The 21,032-nt window shown below is 34.1% G+C and overlaps 1 protein-coding gene across 3 annotated transcripts; it reads left to right on the forward strand.

Moving 5' to 3' along the window:
* The first annotated feature begins 7,735 nt into the window (after positions 1-7,735).
* LOC25486430 (uncharacterized) lies at positions 7,736-19,725 on the forward strand. 3 transcript variants are annotated; one of them, XM_024777516.2, is made up of 15 exons: positions 7,736-8,006; positions 9,607-10,144; positions 10,215-10,491; positions 11,331-11,629; positions 13,519-13,701; positions 14,152-14,913; positions 15,095-15,189; positions 15,304-15,363; positions 15,451-15,539; positions 16,157-16,666; positions 16,900-16,974; positions 17,236-17,306; positions 17,392-17,449; positions 18,070-18,313; positions 18,681-19,725. In XM_024777516.2, exons 2-15 carry the CDS (start codon positions 9,732-9,734, stop codon positions 19,364-19,366), a joined length of 3,822 nt encoding a protein of 1,273 aa, XP_024633284.1. In that variant the 5' UTR covers positions 7,736-8,006; positions 9,607-9,731; the 3' UTR covers positions 19,367-19,725. The 3 variants fall into 3 exon arrangements, with proteins under 3 accessions (XP_024633284.1, XP_013463463.1, XP_039686425.1); XM_013608009.3 differs by having other exon boundaries at positions 15,307-15,363; XM_039830491.1 differs by lacking the exon at positions 7,736-8,006 and having other exon boundaries at positions 9,585-10,144.
* Positions 19,726-21,032: the final 1,307 nt, after the last annotated feature.

Here is a 21,032-nt window from a genome sequence, read left to right on the forward strand (position 1 = left end):
CCAAGCATTAGCCACTAAAATGGGGAGAATAACATATTTCTTCGCCCCTCCTCAACCTGTCTATCAAAGGATTCTCCAAATTCTAAATATCCCACAAATGCAAAATACTCAACCTATGCAAGTTGTCGAACCCGTGGTTCTGAGGCAACAACCTGTGCCTCAACCCCAACCGGTTGAACCAATGATGCAAGCACAACTAGAAGTAAATTTTGGTGGATAGGAATCATGATGCAGCTGAAGTTGTTAGGAATGTCCAACAACAAAACATTTGAGCACATAATAACATAATCAATTTGGTCGAGAATATTATGGCTCATAATGGCTTAAACATAGGTTTACATAGGCCAAACTTTGTATCTCCTTTGTCATAATATGTTTTACAAACTGAACTTCCCAGGGGTTGTAAAATTCCTAAGTTCGCAATATTTGTTGGGGATACCAGTGAATCTACTGTCGAACATATAACACGTTATTTGACGGAGGCTGGAGATATAGCAACCCATGAGAATTTGAGATTAAAATTCTTTCCGAATTCTCTAACAAGAAATGCCTTTACGTAGTTCACCACACTTGCACCACATTCCATTCAATATTGGACTCAATTAGAAAGGTTATTCAATGAACAATTCTACATTGGCAAATCTAAAATAAGTCTAAAGGAATTGGCGAGTGTTAGGAGAGGAACATAAGTTAGTTAAAATGGTCGCCGGTGGCCTAGATTATTCCATCAGGAAGAGATTTCACACTCAATACTTGAGAGATATGGCCCACTTTGGCCAATAAAGTTCGACAAGTCTAAAGACTAAGGGCTCAAAAGCCAGGACGCACAAATATAAAAGAGAAAAGGTTGCCTACGTAGAAACAAACAAAAGTGACCAAGAATTCGACATAGCTTTTGAAGATGTCGAAGACGGTGAGGTTAATGTTGCTGAACTAAAACCTGGGCATCCTTATACATGCAAATTGTTGAGGGCTGAGGCCATCAGATGAGAAAAATCGTGCCGAGACACAAAATGATAAATATACTCCCAAAACTTATACGTTCGACGTAACCAAATGCGATGAAATTTTTTATCTCTTAGTTATTGAAGATCAAGTGGCGGTACCTAATATTTTTAAAAATCCCACCACTAGAGCTATGGACGGATCCAATAAGGGGCTATATGGGGCTAAAGCCCACATCCAACTTCCCTATTTTTTTAATAATATAAATAAAGTAATGGTTATTTCAGTTTCTGAATGTATTAAAATTTTAAAATAGTCTCTGATTTTGCACTTTGTTAGTTAAAATAGCCCTGAAGTGACAATAAGTAAGTATATTAAAAGACTAATATGACAATATTAACAAATTATTTAAATGTTAGGCACTATTGTGACTACTCGTTTATTTTATTTAATTTTTGTACGCTATTAAGTTCCTGATTTAGTCATTTATTTCAAAGGAGCGTAACCCTGGATTAGGTGCTTAGGTTGTGACAGGGCCTTACATTGTTATTACTATCTTGTTGCTTGTATCTTGATATTTACAACATTATACTAGTAATTATCTATCTATGAAGTAATTAGACTAGCGAAAGATATCGAAAGTGAGTTGACCCTGGTAGTAAGTGCTTAGGAGGTGACATTACTATGATTGAGTAGTAACTCTACTGAACCTAACTAGTTAGTAATTAAGGAAACAAGTGTCTCCAGGGAATAAAACTAAGTTGAACCATTCTCTCAAAACCTTTGGTAAAGTAGACGAGATAGGACCGTCTGTTTGTAGAACTACTAAGAGCAGAGAGAGGGTGTGCCATGAGTGTCCTAAGATTTATAGATGAGCCGAACTAATGGAACCTTAACCTTCATTGCCTTGGGAAAAACTGGAATGCCAATTTAATTTTATGTTTCAACTACCTTTGAATTAACAAGACCTCGTACATAAGGATCGTCGTGCGATCATCAAGTGCAGTTAGCCATCGGAGGAGTAAACTTATTAGGTTAGAAACGTCCCAGCAACCTTATCACTTGCATAGTCTACTTAAGATAACTAAACGCAACATTGTTGTTATTTAATATCCAACAATATAAACGGAGGAGATTCAAATAATCCTAACCGCGGCTTCCTTTTCTACAACCAAAAACAGGTAAACTTGCTTAGTTGCAAAAAGATAAAAATTGCAACTCTCTAACCCTTAACTTTTATATCGTTAAACTTGCAAAAATAAGTAACACGAATTGTTTGGACGAAACGATAATCCATGTGGATACGATACTCTACTTATCACTTTATTACTTGGTAAACGATTTGGTACACTTGCCATATCCGACCATCAATCATCTCCGAAGGGAATCAGCTCGAAATCTCCATCTGGAATGGGTCTCAGGATTTCAGCATCAAGAATATCCTTTTGCTCTTTCTTTGGCTTATTCAGTTCGGACTTGCTAAACCTAGACCTGAGCTTGATCATGTTGGAGTCCGGAGTGGTCGTAGAGGATTGTTTTGTTGGGGAAACCGAGTTCTGGCTCTTGTTTGCTTGCATGAAACATCTTCTGGCAGTTTTGATGTCTCCTTGTAGTGTGGCCACGATGTCATTTTTTGCATGGTACTTGAGCCTAAGATGGGCAGTCGATCATGCTGCTCCCAGCTCCGCCATCCCTGTACTTGATCACTATGAATGGGATCTTGATTGTTTTTCAGCCCTCTCCTTATCCAAAGGTTACGAGCATTTTGACATATCCCCAAGGTCTCTTTTAGGAGCCGTTGAATCCGTAGAGTTTGAATCCAACGTAGGCCTAAACGAGCAGGGTATGTCTTAATTTGGAGCTCCGTCGAGTAGCTCATGATCATAAAAGGGAAACGATGGTCTCCCCCTTAGATTGTATGTTAGGAAGGACCAGTTGGTTGACACTCATCAGCTCTTCAAACTTCCTCTTCATGCTTCTCATGGTGAAGTTTGTTATTCTGCCAGTAATCACGCTGACGGTGGGGAATTTTTCTTAGGTGCATGTGTAAGGAGTTACTTTGAAGTGCTCTGGAAATTCATACAGTTGTTCAATAGACATGGCAACGACGACATCTTGATTGTTTCCATGAACGATCTGGTCGACGATCTTTCTTTCCGGTGAAGCATTATTCATGAATTGCTTCAGTCGAACTCGTTGTATGTGAATTTCGATAGTATCCTTGAGATGGATGCAATCATCAATTGTGTTTGTGGCACTTGTCGAACCAACCGTATGTAGTCTTATCGGTCCCCTTATTCCCTTTAGTGGAGGCTCGTGATATTTGATCCCGACCTCTTTCAGACTGGCAGATGTGATCTCAACTAGGATATTCTCTATACACCGCTAGGAGTGTATACTCGGCGAAGCGACCAATGGGTCCCTTGCTATCATGAGCTGGTTTTCCTTTCGTCTTTTTCTCCTGGAAGGGTTTTTCGGAAGACTCAGCTGCAGGGTCCTGCTTCCTGGACTTGTTCAGATTAAGATTGTACAATTGCTCGTCGTACATAATGTAAGTCTTTGAGATCGCTAAGAACTTGTTGAGTGACCTTGGGTGATCGAGCTGAACGACTTTCTTCATGTCAGTGTCGGGGCGAAGCCCTTTCTTGATGAGATACAGCTTCATTGTCTCGTCAGCACCTCTGACTTGAACAACTTCTTTGTTGATCCTCTCGATGTAGTCTCGAAGAGGCTCGTTCTTTCCTTGCATAATGGCTTTAAGGGACACCGCCGTTTTAGGTTGGGTCCTCGAAACTATCAAGTAAGCAGTGAATTCATGGCACATGTCCTCCCATAAATCGATGGAATTCCTCATGAGATTCTTGTACCAAGTCATGGCTCCTCGCCGTAGAGTAGTGATTAAGAGCTTGCATTTTACGACCCCTCGCACCTCTCAGTAGGTGAAGACATCTTCAATGTTTTTGATGTGCTTGTCCAGATTAGTTGTTCCATCGTACTTGTCCATCTGCGGGGGCTTCTCCAACTCCTAGGGGATGCGAGCCTCTCTGATACGCCTTGTGAAAGGGCCATGAGTTGGATGATCATTATCAGAATAAGATAAGGATCGAGAGCATCTTTTGCGCCTTGGCGAGGTCCTTTGTTCAGGGGATCACCTGGAAGATCTCATGTTATGCGATCTTCATCTTGGAGATCTCACACTCACATAATATTTGGCGCGAACTTGACCTTGAAGAGCGAGGGCTCCTTCCTTTTCTGATACGGGGTGGGGAAAGATGCCTTCTGGGAGGCGACAACTACTTCTTTGGTCGATCATTTTCGATAAATAAAAGGCGACGATTTTGCTCGTCAATAATCAATGTTTGACATTGAACCATGCAGAGCAGGTTGTTAAGCATGACATCGCTAGGGGATGCGTTGTTTGCCTCCTCGTTAGGTCGCAGTGGACCAAGAATGGGCCATTCCTAAAGTGGTATCGCTACGTGAGGGATCTGCTGGGAGTTTTTCTCTCCCGGGCTACCAGTATGAGACGACGTGGAACTGTGTCCGTCGCGGTCGATTTCACTTCTTATGTGTGAACTAGCACCGTTGGTAGTTATGGTATTAAGAGTTTGTTTGAAAGCTTTGGTTTTTTGTTAGTTAAAAAACGGGGATAGCTTGTATTTACCAAAGACGGTGTTAGTGATCATACCTGATCAGAAGGTGACTACTGGTGTGGTTGTCAATGATGGTTGCGAGCCTTTTCTGGTTGACTGGAGCGGTGGGAGGTGTACTTGCAGATACTCTGATGCTCAAGTCAGTATTGAGTCAGAAATAAGAAGGTTCTAACCTTGGGGAGTGCCGAGATTCCCCTTTATATAGAGTGGAGAGATGCATGAGCTGTTGTATGGCACACGTAGGGCACGACAGTTACAAATTCATGGGAATCGTAATCGTCGAGCGAGATTCACAGGAAGAAGGGGGAGACGTTACTGTTCAGTTTGAACGAGTCTCTTTTGCTCCGAGCACCCCCCTCAGGGAGGAGGTGTGTTGCGAGTAATTTACACAAATGCTGGATTTAGGTTATTTTATGTTGGGCCTAAGTAAATGGGCCTTTGAGCATTTGCTTGGTCCAGAACACTAGATTTTTTACTATACAGTAAATTTTTCTAAAATTGATTTGAATAACCCTTATTATTATTATTTAATTTTTTTTTTGCCTAATTATTATATTTCAGAAAATAATAAATGTCACTTTTGAATTTTATAGATAATACAATCATCAACTTATTTTATATTTTTACAAAATTACCTACCACGTATAGTCAAAATATTTTTAATGAATATTTGACCGGATTGATTTTTTTAACAATAATATTTGACTAAATTGAATTTTTTAAGGGATTTGACTAAATTGATTGTAGTCTACAAAGCTCCTTGAATCCTAAAACTATAGAAACATCACTAAAATTTGTTTTATAAGCGTTTAATTTATATACATGAGTTTAAAAAGAAGTTTTACTTATGGAGGAGTTGATGGTACATGAGTTTTGACAAATATTTATAAAAACAATTTCCTACATTTTTGTTTTATTTATTAGTCTAAATTCATGAAAATATGCTATATATGTGGTAAATTGCGGATCTTCAAAATCGATATTTCCTTGTATATCTTTTAAAATTTTTTTTAACAATATTTAATTTCACAATTTATCTCTCTCTCACACACATATAAAGTCTACATTCATCCGGTCAATAAAATATTTATAATAAAAATTAGTTTTTTTGAAAGCATATAGTACAAATTCATGAATGAGGATTATAGAATAGTTTTTTGAATTCACACACATATATTTAATTCATTCCCTGAAAAAAAATTATAGTACAAATTAATGAATGTGGAATTGGAATTTAAAATTATTTTTTTGAATTCAACATTCATTCTAGGTATATATATACAGGCAAAAAAAATAAGTTTTTTTTTTTTATAAATAATTCATAAATAAAAACTAGCCTAAATTAATGAAAATACACTATATATATGTGATTCTTCAAAAAACTAAATTCATGAATATTGGTCTAAATTCATGAAATTGTACTATAAATATTAGTATAATTTCATGAATTTAGACCAATATTAATAAATCTAGTTTTTTTGAATAATCACGATTGATCACACACACACACACACACACACATATATATATATATATATATATATATATATATATATATATGTATGTATGTATGTATGTATGTATTTTAATGAATTTAGACTGATTTTTTTGCCTAAATATATACACACACATTCATGAACTTAGGCTAATAAATTTAGTTTTTTGAAAAATCACAACTAATCACACACATATATGGAGAGAGAAAGTGTATTTTTTTTGTTAATTTAGACTAATTTTTATTATATTTTTTGTCTATAATATATATACATACACACATTTATGAACTTAGACTAATAAATATAACAAAAATATAGATGACTTTTTTTCTTCATAAATGTTAGTCAAAATTCATGAACATTATATATATATATATATATATATATATATATATATATATATATATATATATATATATATATATATATATAACTAAAATACAGACAATTGTTTTTCTTATGAAAATATTAAATAAAATTGATCCAAAATGAAATTAAATAGAATAAATTATTACTAGAAGACAGACAAAATAAATTATTTTATATTCATTAAATTATACTATAAATATGTGATAAAATGTGAAATCAAATATTGTAAAAAATGGTAAAAGTTAGAAAGAATATTTTTTCATAATGATTAGTCTAAATTCATGAAAATATTAGAAAAGAGATACAAAATGAAATTAATTGAATAAATACAACTAGAAGATACACAAAAGAAATTATTCTATATTCATGAATTATACTATATATATATATTTCAAAAATGAATTATACTATATATACGTGTGAAATCAAATATTGTAAAAATTATACTATATATATGTGATAAAATGTAAAATGTGAAATCAATTATTAATATTGTAAAAAAAGGTAAAAGTTAGACAATTTTTTTTTCACAATGATTATCCTATATTCATGAACTTTAATAAAAAAGTCAAAATTCATAAAACTTTACCATATATATTTGAAAATTTGTGATTCTTCAAAAAAAAAAAGTTTATGAATTATGATAAATATGTGATAAAATGTGAAATCAAATATTGTAAAACAAGGTAAAAGTTAGGCATAATATTTTTTCTTTCATAATGATTAGTCTAAATTCATAAACTTTAACAAAAAAAGTCAAAATTCATGAAAATATACCATATATATATATATATGTAAATTTGTGATTCGTAAAAAAAAAAAAAGAAGTTTATAAATTGTGATAAATATGTGAAATGAAATATTGTAAAAAAAGGTAAAAGTTAGACAAAATATTTTTTTCATAATGATTAGTCTAAATTCATGAACTTTAACCAAATAGTCAAAATTCATGAAAATATACCATATATATATATATTTGAAAATTTGTGATTCTTCAATTTTTTTTTTTTTTTTTTTTTTTTTTTTTTGTAAATTGTGAAATAAAATATTGTAAAAAAAGGTAAAAGTTAGACAAAATATTTTTTCATAATAGTTAGTCTAAATTCATGAACTTTAATCAAAATGTCTAAATTCAAGAAAAATATACCATGTATATATTTGAAAATTTGTGTTTCTTCAAAAAAAAAATTATAAATTGTGATAATTATCACTATAGTTGTATTTATACCACATCATTGATGATTGATGTAGCATAGCATATATAATCACATGTATAACTCTATGCCAGTTATACCGTATTAATTCCCCATTCCCCAAAACACCCTTTACAAAACACGAATTCCAATTTTCCAAAATAACAAACCCATGGGTAAAATTGTAAATTCCACTCAACCCAATACATTGCCGATCAAAACACCAGAGGCTCGTTTCGTCCACCATGGATTTGAAGCTTGAAGCAAAATCAAATTCTAACACGTTTTTCCCCAATTTTTTCCCAATTTTCTGAATTCGATAATTCAATTACACCATTGCAAGATTTGAGGTTTGTTTTACGTGTTTCTTTGTTTTTTTGCGTCAATTTTGAGCCTGCTTTTGTTCAATTTGGTTTTCAATTTCAACTTCTAGGGTTTTGATTTTTTAATTGGTATTGATTTTTAGCTTTATTGGGGTAGTTTGTGTATTAAATTCTTCGTTTTTATTGTATTGATTGTATAATTAGGGTTTATTTATGTTGTTAATTTTCTATGTATTTTTTTTTTTTTTTTTTTTGTTTTGAATTATGAATTTGAACTTTTGAATTAACTGAATTTTATGAAGTAGAGGTTGAATAGTATCTGTTTCTATGAATTAAGCTAAATTCATGATCTAATTTAATTTTAATGGTATTTTATCTGAATACTTTGTATAGTGAAATTTGTGATGAGGAAAAAGCTTGAGGTTTAATCAGAGGAGTAGGATTTTTGTGTTATTCTGTGTGGTAATTTCATGTTATGATGGCAAATAATGCTTTGATCAGAGAAAAACATAGTCGAAAAAGTAGACTGGAGTTAGTGTTGGAGGGAAAATAATGTATTTGTAACCTTATTGCACCGACACTTCTAATGGAAGGTGTGTCTGGTGTTTGGCACCGGCACGACAACGGCACATGTGATTAAGTTCAATTAATTAATTTTTAAAAAAAATTACCGGTGTTAACGTGTCAGTGTCGTGTTCGTGTCTGTGTCAGTGTTTTATAGCTTGTAATCAATGGTGTTCTATATGTTTTCATACAGGCTGATAAATTCAGGAGTAAAATTCAAATGTTTTGATGGGTTCATTTGTAAAGTGAATGTTAGGGAATGTTTGATAGTTTCTAGATAACGAAACAGTAGTTGTCATGAGATTGACTACTTGTTTTTTTGTTGGAAAGATGATAACGAAGTCTAGTTAATGGGGCCATGACTTGTGTTTCAAATTCAGATGATAATAAGTTTTAGTAATTGAAACTGTACACTGTTGTAGCAATTGATTTTTGAAGTGTAGACAGTGAGTTGTAGTAGTATTTGGTTTGAATGAAGTTTATTGTTGACAAAATCTTTATAACATTTGTCATAATAATGTAGATTTCGTCTTGATGTTGCGTTGAGCATTTATGTCTATTAAAGTACATTTCTGCATGGTACTATGCTGTCATTATTAGACTTGTGTAAGCCAAGTCTGGTTGTGTATTTATTTGATTTATTATATATTTACAATCAATGTGACGAGCTTGAGACCTACGATGAACTTGCAGAAAGTTTTTTCCATTCAATAATCTTCTGTTTCAAAAGATTTTTTCATTTATATCAGAAAGGGTTTCTAGTGTTGTCAATAAGACTAGAGATGTTTATACCATATCTAATAACTTGGACCTTTTTTTTTTTTGCAAAAATGTTTCATTGTTTCTGAATTAAACTGTTACTTAGATATCATATAGCTGATTTAAACTTTGTATTATCAGTCTTTAGGGTATATCTATTAAAATAAAACCTTGTCCTAGATTTTAACTCTGAAATTGAAGTTAACAGAGCTGATTCTTAAACCTTTGATTTAGTGTCCACATGAATATCTCTGCATCATATCCAATGGAGTTTGATTCTCTGCTATTAATTTGAACCTTTCAGGTACGTTGTCCAATTGTTCCCTTGCGAATCAGATTTGCCCTTTATGTGCTATAGTGCCACATCTGTGTCATGCAATACTCTCTGTTCTGTATTTTTTGTTTAAAAGATGTGCGGAAATTAGTGCAATGGCAGCATCCAACAAGTTTGACGTATCTTCCACCAGCCCAGATAGACCTTTGTACACTGGGCAGCGAGGATCCCACATAGCTGCTTCATTAGATAGATCAGGTAGCTTTCGTGAAGGCATAGAAAATCCAATTTTGTCCTCTCTTCCAAACATGTCACGAAGCAGTTCTTCAGCGACACAAGGGGATGTGATGAACTTCTTCAGTTGTGTGCGTTTTGATCCAAAATTGGTTGCTTTAGATCATAAGTCTAATCGTCCCATGGATTATAAACGACATGTCAGTGCTGCTCTGGGAATTTCACCGGATGAATCTCCATCTAGTTATGTAAAAGGCAAGCAATTGACATCCATAGTACCAGAAGATATCAAAAGACTCAGGGATGGTTTACATGCAAACTTTAGGAGGGCAAGGTAGTTTTTTAAATGCTCTTTTACTTGCATTGAAGTTACAACTATTTAATAACATTGTACAACTCAACAGGGATCGTGCTAAAATGTTCAGTGAAGCCTTATCTAGATTCAACAAAGATTTCCCAAATATAAATTCAAAGAAGAGAGCTCGTTCGGAAAATTTTTCTACTGACCGTTCTAGTTTTACATTAAGTGATCGGCCAGTCTTGGGCCCAAACATAGGTAAAGTTGGCATTCATGGTCATGCAGTAACAGGTAGTTTTGAACATGACCAGCAAAAGTTAGAAGAAAGAGCCAAAACTGCTGTTCCAAACAAGCGCACCAGAACTTCTTTGGTTGATGTCAAGGTATTTCTCGTCTTTTGTGCCTCCTAATGTTATATATTTTGTTTCTTGCTGCTCTCAACTTAATAATGCATGATTTTTTTTTTTGAAAGAATAATGCATGATTGTAAGCAATAATATATGACTATATATAAACCCAATTCATAAAGTCCAAAAAGTTTGATATATCTTTGTCTGACATGAAGCCTGTTTTATGTTTGTCTTTGCATAAGTTGCGAATTATAACATTTTACCTCTGTTATTTGGTGGAGTTACCACCTTATGTGTATAATAAACCTATTATAAAATTATGAGATGAATGGCTATGCACAATAAGTGTAATTTTTTTACACATACATCCAATCAAATTACACCATGATGTCACTTTGTTATGTCAGTTCCTAAATTATCTCCATAAATGTTTACGTGGTAAGGTGTAATTGAATGCATGTTTCAAAAAGATTTATGCTGACTATTCTAAAATTATTTTTATTTATGTTTATTGCATATATGTGTTTCACCCTTAAGCATGTATGTATGTCTGTAATGAACTCTTTCATCCTTATTTTATTGTTTTCAAACTAAAAAAAAATCAAACCAATAATACTTGTGTTGGAAAACAGTTTTGAAAAACTATTTTACCGAACAAATTTTAAAAACTAAATCCAAAACACAATCAAAGAAGCGTTGAATATTCTTTTATGTTGTACGTTTTTTTTTGTTTTAATATTGCTTGCGCGTATGTCCCATTGCTTTATAACTTTGTCTGTACTACTCTTTATATGGAGTGTCATATTACATATTAACTTGGTATGCTTCAAACTCTGTTGAGCAAATCTGACTTGGGGCGTGTTTAATTCTAGATGGATGTGCGGACTAATTCGCTCGTTAGGTCATCTGGAACTGTAGATAGAGAGAAGGATATCCTACGACTTGCTAATAATGGTACAGTTCATGGCGAGGAACGAATTTTTCCCATTGTAGGTGATGGTTGGGAAAAGTCTAAAACAAAGAAGAAGCGTTCAGGCATCAAACCAGACGGGTCTTCAAGTATAACATCGGCAAAACCTGTTAACAATTTCCAGGAAACTAAGCAAGGAATGCAACAAAGACTAGCCACTGATGCTCGGTCAAAATTGAGTAACGACTCTCATTCTTTCAGGTATGAGTGTAATTGTGGGCCTTTATCTTTTCATAAACAAAGAATTAGCTTATAATATATGCTTTGATAAAGTATTATTTAGCATTTTGAACTTCAAGTAGAGGAAAATTTTCAATGATTGTTCTTAGGATGAGGTTTTCATTGGCTGAATTCCATTGCTGGGTAAGCTGTGGTATTAGTACTACATGCACCAATTCAGGATGAATTATCAGTAATGTCCAATTTATACATAAAGAAGGGTTTGAAGCCTTCCACCATTTACAATATAAATGAAAAATTGAAACCACTTTTTTTTTTTTTAATTTTTAATTTTTTAATTTTTTTATGATTGTATTTTGTCCATGAATGGAAGAAAATCCAATAAATTACCATTGGTAGACTGAGTACATTGTATATAGCCTAAAATGTAATTGGTTTATTATTATATTAGGTATTTATGCAATTTGGTCAATTTATTATTTGACATTAAATGACTATAGCACAGTAAAAAATTGAAGTCATAAATACGAAAAAAAATTAACTTTAAAATTTACATTTTCAAATTACAATGTTTTATATTGGTTGATAAAAGACAATGTGTATTAGTAGATTGCATTTAAACCACATTTAATGATGCAATGTACTAATACACATTGTCATTTCTCAGTCAGTGTAGAGCATTGTATTTTGAAAATGTAAATTTTAAATTACATTTTTTTTTTCCTATCAATATTTATGATGGTGATTTTTTATTGGCACTATAGTCAACTAATGTCAAATAATAGTTGACTAAATTGCATAAATATTTGATATAATAAGAAAAACCAATTTCGTTTTTAAATATTCCCCATGTATATAAATATTCTCCAATATATATTGGTTAAATATGTTTTTGTTTATTAGTACATTGCATCTAAACCACGATACGCATTGTAATTAGTCTTCCAATGGTAGTTTGTTACCAATTATGTTTTAGGATATATACATTGTATTTAAAAATTAAAAAAATAAACTAGAGAGCCGTTGCAAATTTTCCTTTTATGGCGAAAGGCTTAGTCTTTAAATTGGACATTATTGTGAGCGATTATGCTCAATGATTTTAAGTATCTTCTATGGGAGATGACATGTCACAATTTTTTCTTCTTCTGAATTTCGATTGATTTTCTGTAATTTGTAGGCTATGCATATGATATTTTCATGTACCTAGACAAAGATATATGAAAATATCATATGCATAGCCTACAAATTACAGAAAATCAATCGAAATTCAGAAGAAAAAAAAATTGTGACATGTCTTCTCCCATAGAAGATACTTAAAATCATTGAGCATAATCGCTCACAGTAATGTCCAATTTAAAGACTAAGCCTTTCGCCATAAAAGGAAAATTTGCAACGGTTATCTAGTTTATTTATTTTTAATTTTTAAATACAATGTATATATCCTAAAACATAATTGGTAACAAACTACCAGTGGAAGACTAAGTACAATGTATATATCCTAAAACGTAATTGGTTTTTCTTATTATATCAAATATTTATGCAATTTGGTCAACTTATTATTTGGCATTAGTCGACTATAGTGCCAATAAAGAATTGCCATCGTTAATATTGATCGGAAAAAAAATATAATCTAAAATTATATTTTAAATTATATACATTGTACTTAGTCTTCCAATTGTAATTTGTTACCAATTACGTTTTAGGATATATACATTGTATTTAAAAATTAAAAAAATAAACAAATTTTCCTTTTATGGTGAAAGGCTTAGTCTATAAATTGGAGAGGGATTATGCTCAATGATTTTAAGTATCTTCAATGGGAGAGGAAATGTAAAAAAAATTTCTTCTGAATTTCGATTTTTTTGTAATTTGTAGGCTATGAATATGAAAATTTCATGTATTTTGTCTAGGTTGGGCCTTCCTAATGGAACTGCTGGAGCTGGAAAATCAGATGGCATCTCTCAGCAAGCTGGGTTGGGCACACGCGTCTCTACTCCTAGAAATGACACCGATAGCAATTCTGCTGTCAGTGATAGGCGGGATCGTCCTCTTAATTCAGACAAGGAAAGGATGAATTTCAGAGCTGCTAACAAGTAAGCACACTGTAGAGCCTTATGATTTATTGATTTTGGAAAGAAAGCTTTATTTTATCCGTAGCAACAATTTTCCCCACATCATGTTCATATTGCCCCTCCCTTGCTTTTGTGGGGTTGTTTAGTTGTTTCATTTCCGTGTATTTGTCGATCCTTATGAACTGTCATTAATATTGATAGTTACCTTCTTTATTGTGTTTTAATTCTTTAATTGATTAGATGTTTTGAATTAAGCAACTGCTCTAGGATAAGAATAAGTGGGTGGTTTCGTCTTTTTAAAGAGGTTTATGTTAGAAATTTGTTGAGGGATAGTGTAACTATAGTTTGTTGATGTTTATCGGTCCTAGTTGTTTACTTTTACTTTTTTCTTAAAGGATGATCTCTGTCGTTCTTTTGAACATATTTTATAATTGATAATTGATTTAGTTTTTATGTTTTTTATATACCCAGGGCAACGGTCCGTGATGAATTCAATTCAACTAGCCCTAATTCAAGCGCAAAATTGAATACATCTATTCGGGCGCCACGATCAGGTTCAGGAGTTTCTGCTTCCAAGATGTCACCAGTTGTCAACAGAGAAACTGTTCCTAATGATTGGGAACTATCTAATTGTACCACTACAACCAAGCCCCCTGCTGGTGTTAGCACAAATAATCGCAAACGTGCAGCATCAGCACGTTCATCTTCTCCACCTGTTGCCCCCCTCTGGCAGCCGCCACATAAGAGCTCCCGTACTGCCAGAAGAACAAATTTTATTCCCGTTGTTTCAAGTAATGCCGATTCCCCTGCTTTGGATTCTGTATCTGATGCGTCTGGCAGTGATCTTGGGTTAGGAGTTGCCAAACGTTTGTCTGGCGGTTCTCCCCAGCAAATAAGATTAAAAGGCGATCCGTCATCTTCAGCTGCCTTCTCTGAAAGTGAAGAGTCAGGGGTGGCTGAGATGAAGCCTAAAGAGAAGGGCAGGAAACCGGATGGGATAGACCAGAAAGCTGGACAAAATGTTCAAAAGGTGTCTAACATGGTTCCTCCAACAAAAAAAAATAAGCTTGCATCCAGGGAAGAACGTGGAGACGGTGTTCGGAGGCAAGGGAGAACAGGGCGGAATTTTCCTGCTACAAGGTCATTGACCCCAATGACATCTGAGAAGCTTGGAAACATAGGGACCGTAAAACAGCTCAGAAGTTCAAGACTAGGATTTGAAAAGAGTGAAAGGTTAGAATCCCTCTTTCAAAATCATTGCTACAGGGCCTGTTTGTGTTTTTTTAAAAGAACATATACCCTTTAATTATAGATTTATTTCCAAAAGTTATAAAAATTATGCAAGCTCTGAAGAAAGTATCGTGAAGTTGTTTATTTGGGAACGGACTAAAATCTTACTATGAAATCCGTGCAGCAAGGCAGGTCGTCCACCAACCAGGAAACTTTCTGATCGGAAGGCATATACTCGTCAAAAGCACTCAGCTATTAGTGCATCAGCAGATTTCCATGGTACTGGTTGTCAAGAAAAACATGTTGAAGTTAAATTTCCATTTGTAATACAGCTATATTATTAGTAGGTCCATGGCAGCATATTATTATTCACTTTTGGTTTCATTGATTTAGTAGGTCCAGAAGATGGACATGCAGAGCTATTGGCTGCTGTAAAGGGTCTAATAAACTCTGGTATCAATCTTACTAAATACTATCTAAATGTGATACCTAAATACTTATTATCTGATGGAGTAGCTCTGAATTTTCTTATTACTGCAGGTCGTGCTATTACTGGCCAATTTTGGAAGCAGATGGAGCCTTTCTTCGGTATGATAATTGAGGAGGATGTTGCTTACTGGAAACAAAAGGTGTGAATCCTTATCTTGTTAGTGATTATTAGTGACAATTATTGTTACTATACTTTTTAAGAGTTTGTGTTAGGTCAAATGCAGCGTGACTCTTGTCTACCTTATCCATGTTTAGAGGTTTCACATGTAATAAAAGAGAACAATACAGCAGTGCTTCAAATTTGTCTTTTGTCCATGATATTATTGCACTTAGGTTGTCTTTGATTGATTATTTATAAATTAGAAATCTAGTTTTTACTATAAATAAGTAAATGTTTCTTTTGTCTCGAATCTCCTGTGTCCTGGAACTATGGCATTGGCTGTTATATAACATCAGGAGATTCGAGACAAAAGGAACATTTACTTATTTATAGTAAAAACTATATTCTAATTTATAAATAATCAATCAAAGGCAACCTAAGTGCAATAATATCATGGACAAAAGACAAATTTGAAGCACCGCTGTATTGTGCTCTTTTATAATTTGATATATATTAAAAGTTTCGTCTCAGTTCTTGCATACATTATATTTGTTGTTAATTATGATAATAGCATGATTTAGTTGATCCGGTTTTCTTAAACATACCCGTTGTTGAATTATTTATTTGAACTTCTTCACTAATTTATTCATCTTTCAGATAAATCTTGAGTCAAGCGGATTGATGGCAACTCCAGTTTCTTCAAATATAGATGATTGTGAAGCTGTTACTAATGGGTTAGGGTTGATGGGTTGCGCAAGAGATATCGGACATGATGCTCAAAGGGGTGCTGGAATTGTCGGTGAACAATCGCAGCTAACTAAAGGGGATTGTAAAGCAATTCCCCTTTGTCAAAGGCTGTTATCTGCTTTAATTTCAGAGGAGGGTTGCAGTGGAAGTGAAAATTTCAATTTTGATGCGTATGATACTCAATTTGAGACAAACGGGGAGTTGGAACTGAACCATCTGGATAGCCACCCGCAAGCTAATTATAACTTCACTGCTCATTCTGCTTGCAATGGTTATAGGACAACTCAGAAGCCAGGACATCATGATACTATAAATGATGTAGTTGATATTCCATCCAATGGGTTGGAATATGATGCCATGGATATGAATGAAAGGCTTCTCTTGGAGCTTCAAAGCATTGGAATTTCCCCAGACCCTGTGGTAAGTCACTTTTCTAATAACTTTTGTGCTATTTTTCTTGACATCTCATTGTGGGGAAATATGAACATTGTCAGGTTTGGTTAAACTATATTTGTTCTAGTTTACTCTGCTATACATTCAATAGACTACTGATCAATAGATCTAATGAGTTTTTTTTCTTTCAAGTTCTGTCTATTATTGTTAAATATTGTTTGTTTTTGTAGTACTGATTTTTTCTCTTTTAATTTTTCTAGCCTGAAATATCGCAAACAGATGATGTAGCAATATTCGACGATTTGACTGGGTTTGAGGAGAAATATCAAAGACAGGTACTAACTGATGCTGAAGTTAAGTTATCATGTACTAATAACTGCTAGTTATCTAAATGTTTTTTTGCCAATATTTTTTTTATCAGTACGTAATTTTTTAAAAACATTGCTTCCCAAATTCATGTTAATATCAGACTTTTTATTGAAGCAATATAGACCAGGCCTAGACATCTTATTTATGAATTTAATTCTGAACTTTATGGATGTGATTTTGATATTATATAATTGACGTTGTAATTTTATTTTTTATGTATACCATAGGTTTTCAAGAAGAAAGACTTGCTAGAAGGGTTGTTGAAATCTGCCTCAGTGACCAAAGAATGTCAAGAAAAGTAATTGCACTTCCATTTATGCCCTGATAATTTTCTGGATTTAAACTTTTGTTGCTCATTGCTGATGTAAAATTTTGATTAACAGGGATTTTGAGCAACGTGCTCTAGACAAACTTGTTGTGATGGCTTATGAGAAATACATGGTAACCCTCTTAAAATTCAATATTACTTTTTTTATATAACCAGTTTTATAGTTTTAAAATAGTATTTTTGCACTCCAACCTAGTCAATTATCCCCCAGGCCAAGGGCTCTGTTACAATGGTTGAAAGGGGATCTTTGCATTGGACTAGTGGGTATTGGGTAGTATGGACAAAGTGAAGACATGGTCTAACTCTGATTATTTAAGTATGCGGCAGGAAGTAGAAAAAGGAACACATATAATGTGCAGGGCGTTATGTTGAATAGTGTGGGTAGCCTTAAATGAAGCTGCTGGAATGTATCATATGCCCTATAAGTGTTGGTGATCCCAATCTCTATGACTTGTGTGGATTGTTGAGGTTATGAAAACCTACCATTTGCAACACAACCATTAATTACATTATTTTTTTAAATTCAGACTTGTGACCTGTTTGACTTATTTTCTTTTAGTGTTCTATCATAGAGATCAGAATCCATACTCTGCATGAATATCTTATTTAAAATTGTCTCGGAGTAAGAGTTAAACACTCCATAGCCAAATGTAGATGCCATCATATTAGAAAATGTTCATTCTTTTATATTTAGGTTTCATGGCATAGTAAATTGACAATAATTGGTTGGCAGGCTTGTTGGGGCCGTAATCCCTCAGGTGGGAGAAATACAAGCAGCAAAGTGGCCAAGCAAGCTGCATTGGGATTTGTTAAACGAACATTGGAGCGGTACCATCAATTTGAAGATACTGGCAAGAGCTGCTTCAACGAGCCTTTATTCAAGGATATGTTCTTTGCTGCTTCTTCCCAGCAAAGTGGCATGGAGGCTGAATCTGCAAAACCTCATGCTTCTTCTGTTTCTCTGGAAGCAAGAACAGGTGTCCTGTTCAATATCTCCTTGAATAAATGGTCTAATCTATTATTTTGTATCTTGCTGTGTTTCCTATGATCATCTTAGCCAAAATCTCACATGGCTTTAAACCTTTAATTTATGCTTGTTTGTGCAATCCTGTCTACTCTCCTTGTCCCTGATGATGTCTTCCCTATGAAATACTGCGACTAAGGCAAAAAGTACTGCCAGCTAAGAATGTCTACTGCCGACTGAGAGGCGTCCTTTTTTCCTAGCTGTCAGTATTTTATTCAGTACATGATTTTGGACATAGGGAGGGGACAAATGATTTCTATCCTTCATTGCCTGAACGGTTATATATAGGTTTTAATTTTTAATTTGTATTTCTTCTGCAGGTTCCATTAGTTCACGGAGAAGCCCGTCACAATTTAGCCCGAACATGAATAATCATGACGTCAATTTATCAGATATTTATCCTGTTATAAACAACTCATCTGAACAGACAAGTGGGAAGGAAGATATTTGGTCAAATAGGGGGAAGAAAAGGGAATTGTCCCTTGATGATGTCGGTGCTTCGAGTGTTCCATCGGGCATTAGAGGTTCTCTACCAAGCAGCACAAAAGGAAAGAGAAGTGAAAGAGACAGGGACGGAAAAGGGCAGAGCAGAGAAGTGCAATCCAGAAATGGAACTACCAAAGCCGGTAGGCCAGCACTCAATAATACTAAAGGAGAAAGGAAACCCAAATCAAAGCCTAAGCAGAAAGCAGGTCAGCATTCTGTTTCTGTTAATGGCCTCCTTGGCAAGCTATCAGACCAACCTAAACCAGAATTGCCATCTGGTTCAAAATCAAATGAAAAGTCTACCAATAGCAATGCCAAGGAAAAGAATGAGTGTGCCATGGGTGAAGATGAACCTATAGATTTGTCTAACCTGCAACTGCCTGGAATGGATGTGCTTGATGACCAAGGTCAGGATATTGGTTCCTGGTTGAATATTGATGATGATGGATTGCAAGAGGATGGGTTTATGGGCCTTGAAATTCCCATGGATGACCTTTCCGACTTGAACATGATGGTTTGAAACAGCTTTCAATGTATATTACCGTTCATTATACCAATGACAAAGGAAACAAAGTACTTTAAGTTATGACTAGTTACAGAGGATGGTCTTGTGGCTAATCCTTGCCTTAATTAGGTTATATAGATTCTTTGGTAGATTACCCTCTCCCAAGTTTTTGAGTTACTTTCAGCTGTTTCGGATTTTGCTAGTCTTGAAGTTCATGACTTCCAGTGTAAAAACCTTTTTGTTCAAGTAACAAGTTAGTATTCCCAGTGATCATAAGTTAGCAGACATTTGTATCCTGGTTGTAGCTCTTATAGATCAGAGAACAAGTCCTTTGTACATACATTTAATATTTTAATAAAATCAGCTTTCATTTACCGAAAGGACTCCTCCCCACCCCTCACCGCTCCACCACACACACACCCCAAATTTTTGCTTTGTTGTATTTTGCAGATGAAGCTGTCAAGCAGTTTACGATGCTTCGCTTGGTGTTCATGCAGGATTTTCCTGGAAGCTTTCAGGAAAATAGGCGACCATGTAAAATATGATCATTTTGTGTTTGATCAAATGATGAGTACTGTTTGTTTTTCTCTTCGTCGTTGCTATCCTTATGATTTATGTATATGGATAGATTCTTGTAATCTATCATCATTGTTCAGGTTTCAGGCTGGCTATCCAATATTTGATTTATTAGCTAAAATTCTTAAGCTCTTGTTTTGGTTTTTATAGTTTTTTTAAAATGAATCTGGATTACAAATTTTCAGTGATCTTTGTAACAATCTGTATGTAAAAGTTGGCCCTAGGAACTTCTGATGTCCTTGCAGTTGATTTGACTGCTATTTCTTTAGTTGGGTGAGTAACTGCATCTAATTATTGCAGGGGGCATCGTAGGAAACTTACCTCAAATGTTCTATAGACATGATCCTCCTTTTTGAGAAATTAATATGCAAAGGAGTTTTATTATCAAACAAACGAAAGAATTGAACTGTTTTTTTTACACAGGTAAATAAGCTTTGAATCTTTCTTGGCTTTCCTGACTCATTTTATTTCGAGCTCTTATCTCTGTGTCGTTATATATATTGGAAGTTGCTTCTTGGCTTTTTGACAATTTTACCTTTCTGATTATTAGTTTGGACGGGATTTGTCCGGATGGGTGTACACTTTAGATGGATGATATGTCATCTTATTGTAATGTTCCTATAGCCAACTGTCACGACCTTATCGAAAACTTCATTACTAATAAGGGTTGCATATGAATATACATTTACGTTAATATCTTCAAATATAAGAGCAACTTCATAGTTAGTTGAATGTTTGTTTAAGAAATTTTGTACTCGAAATCAAGTTCAGATCACGGTGTAGTTATAAGAATGATTACATTGGTATTGGGTTGTGAAAGAGGTGTGAAATGTAAATACAAGTAGTCATTGAAATGCATCGAAATTGGATCTAAGAAATGTGTGTTCATTCAGATCGCAGGATGGTCTTTTGAGCGTTGATATGTGGAAGGTCAATGCAGTGTGTCAAAAAAGAAGTGATGACAGAAACACTAGTAGGTCATCACATGATCAAAAGCATGAACCAATGGTGAAACATTCTTCTCACAATTGAAAGAAAGAAGTGTCCACAATGTGAGTATTATCAAACATATTATAATGCATGTTACAAATGTAACAAGTCTTAT

This window comes from Medicago truncatula, chromosome 2 (assembly GCF_003473485.1).
Source record: "Medicago truncatula cultivar Jemalong A17 chromosome 2, MtrunA17r5.0-ANR, whole genome shotgun sequence".
NCBI lineage: Eukaryota > Viridiplantae > Streptophyta > Magnoliopsida > Fabales > Fabaceae > Medicago > Medicago truncatula.

Excerpts from the sequence above, each read along its gene's own strand:
- LOC25486430 (XM_024777516.2), top strand. The coding sequence starts at position 9,732 with ATGGCAGCATCCAACAAGTTTGACGTATCTTCCACCAGCCCAGATAGA. Across the intron at positions 10,492-11,330 it reads CTTCTTTGGTTGATGTCAAG|ATGGATGTGCGGACTAATTC; the intron begins GTATTTCTCGTC and ends GTTTAATTCTAG. Across the intron at positions 17,450-18,069 it reads TGGCTTATGAGAAATACATG|GCTTGTTGGGGCCGTAATCC; the intron begins GTAACCCTCTTA and ends ATTGGTTGGCAG.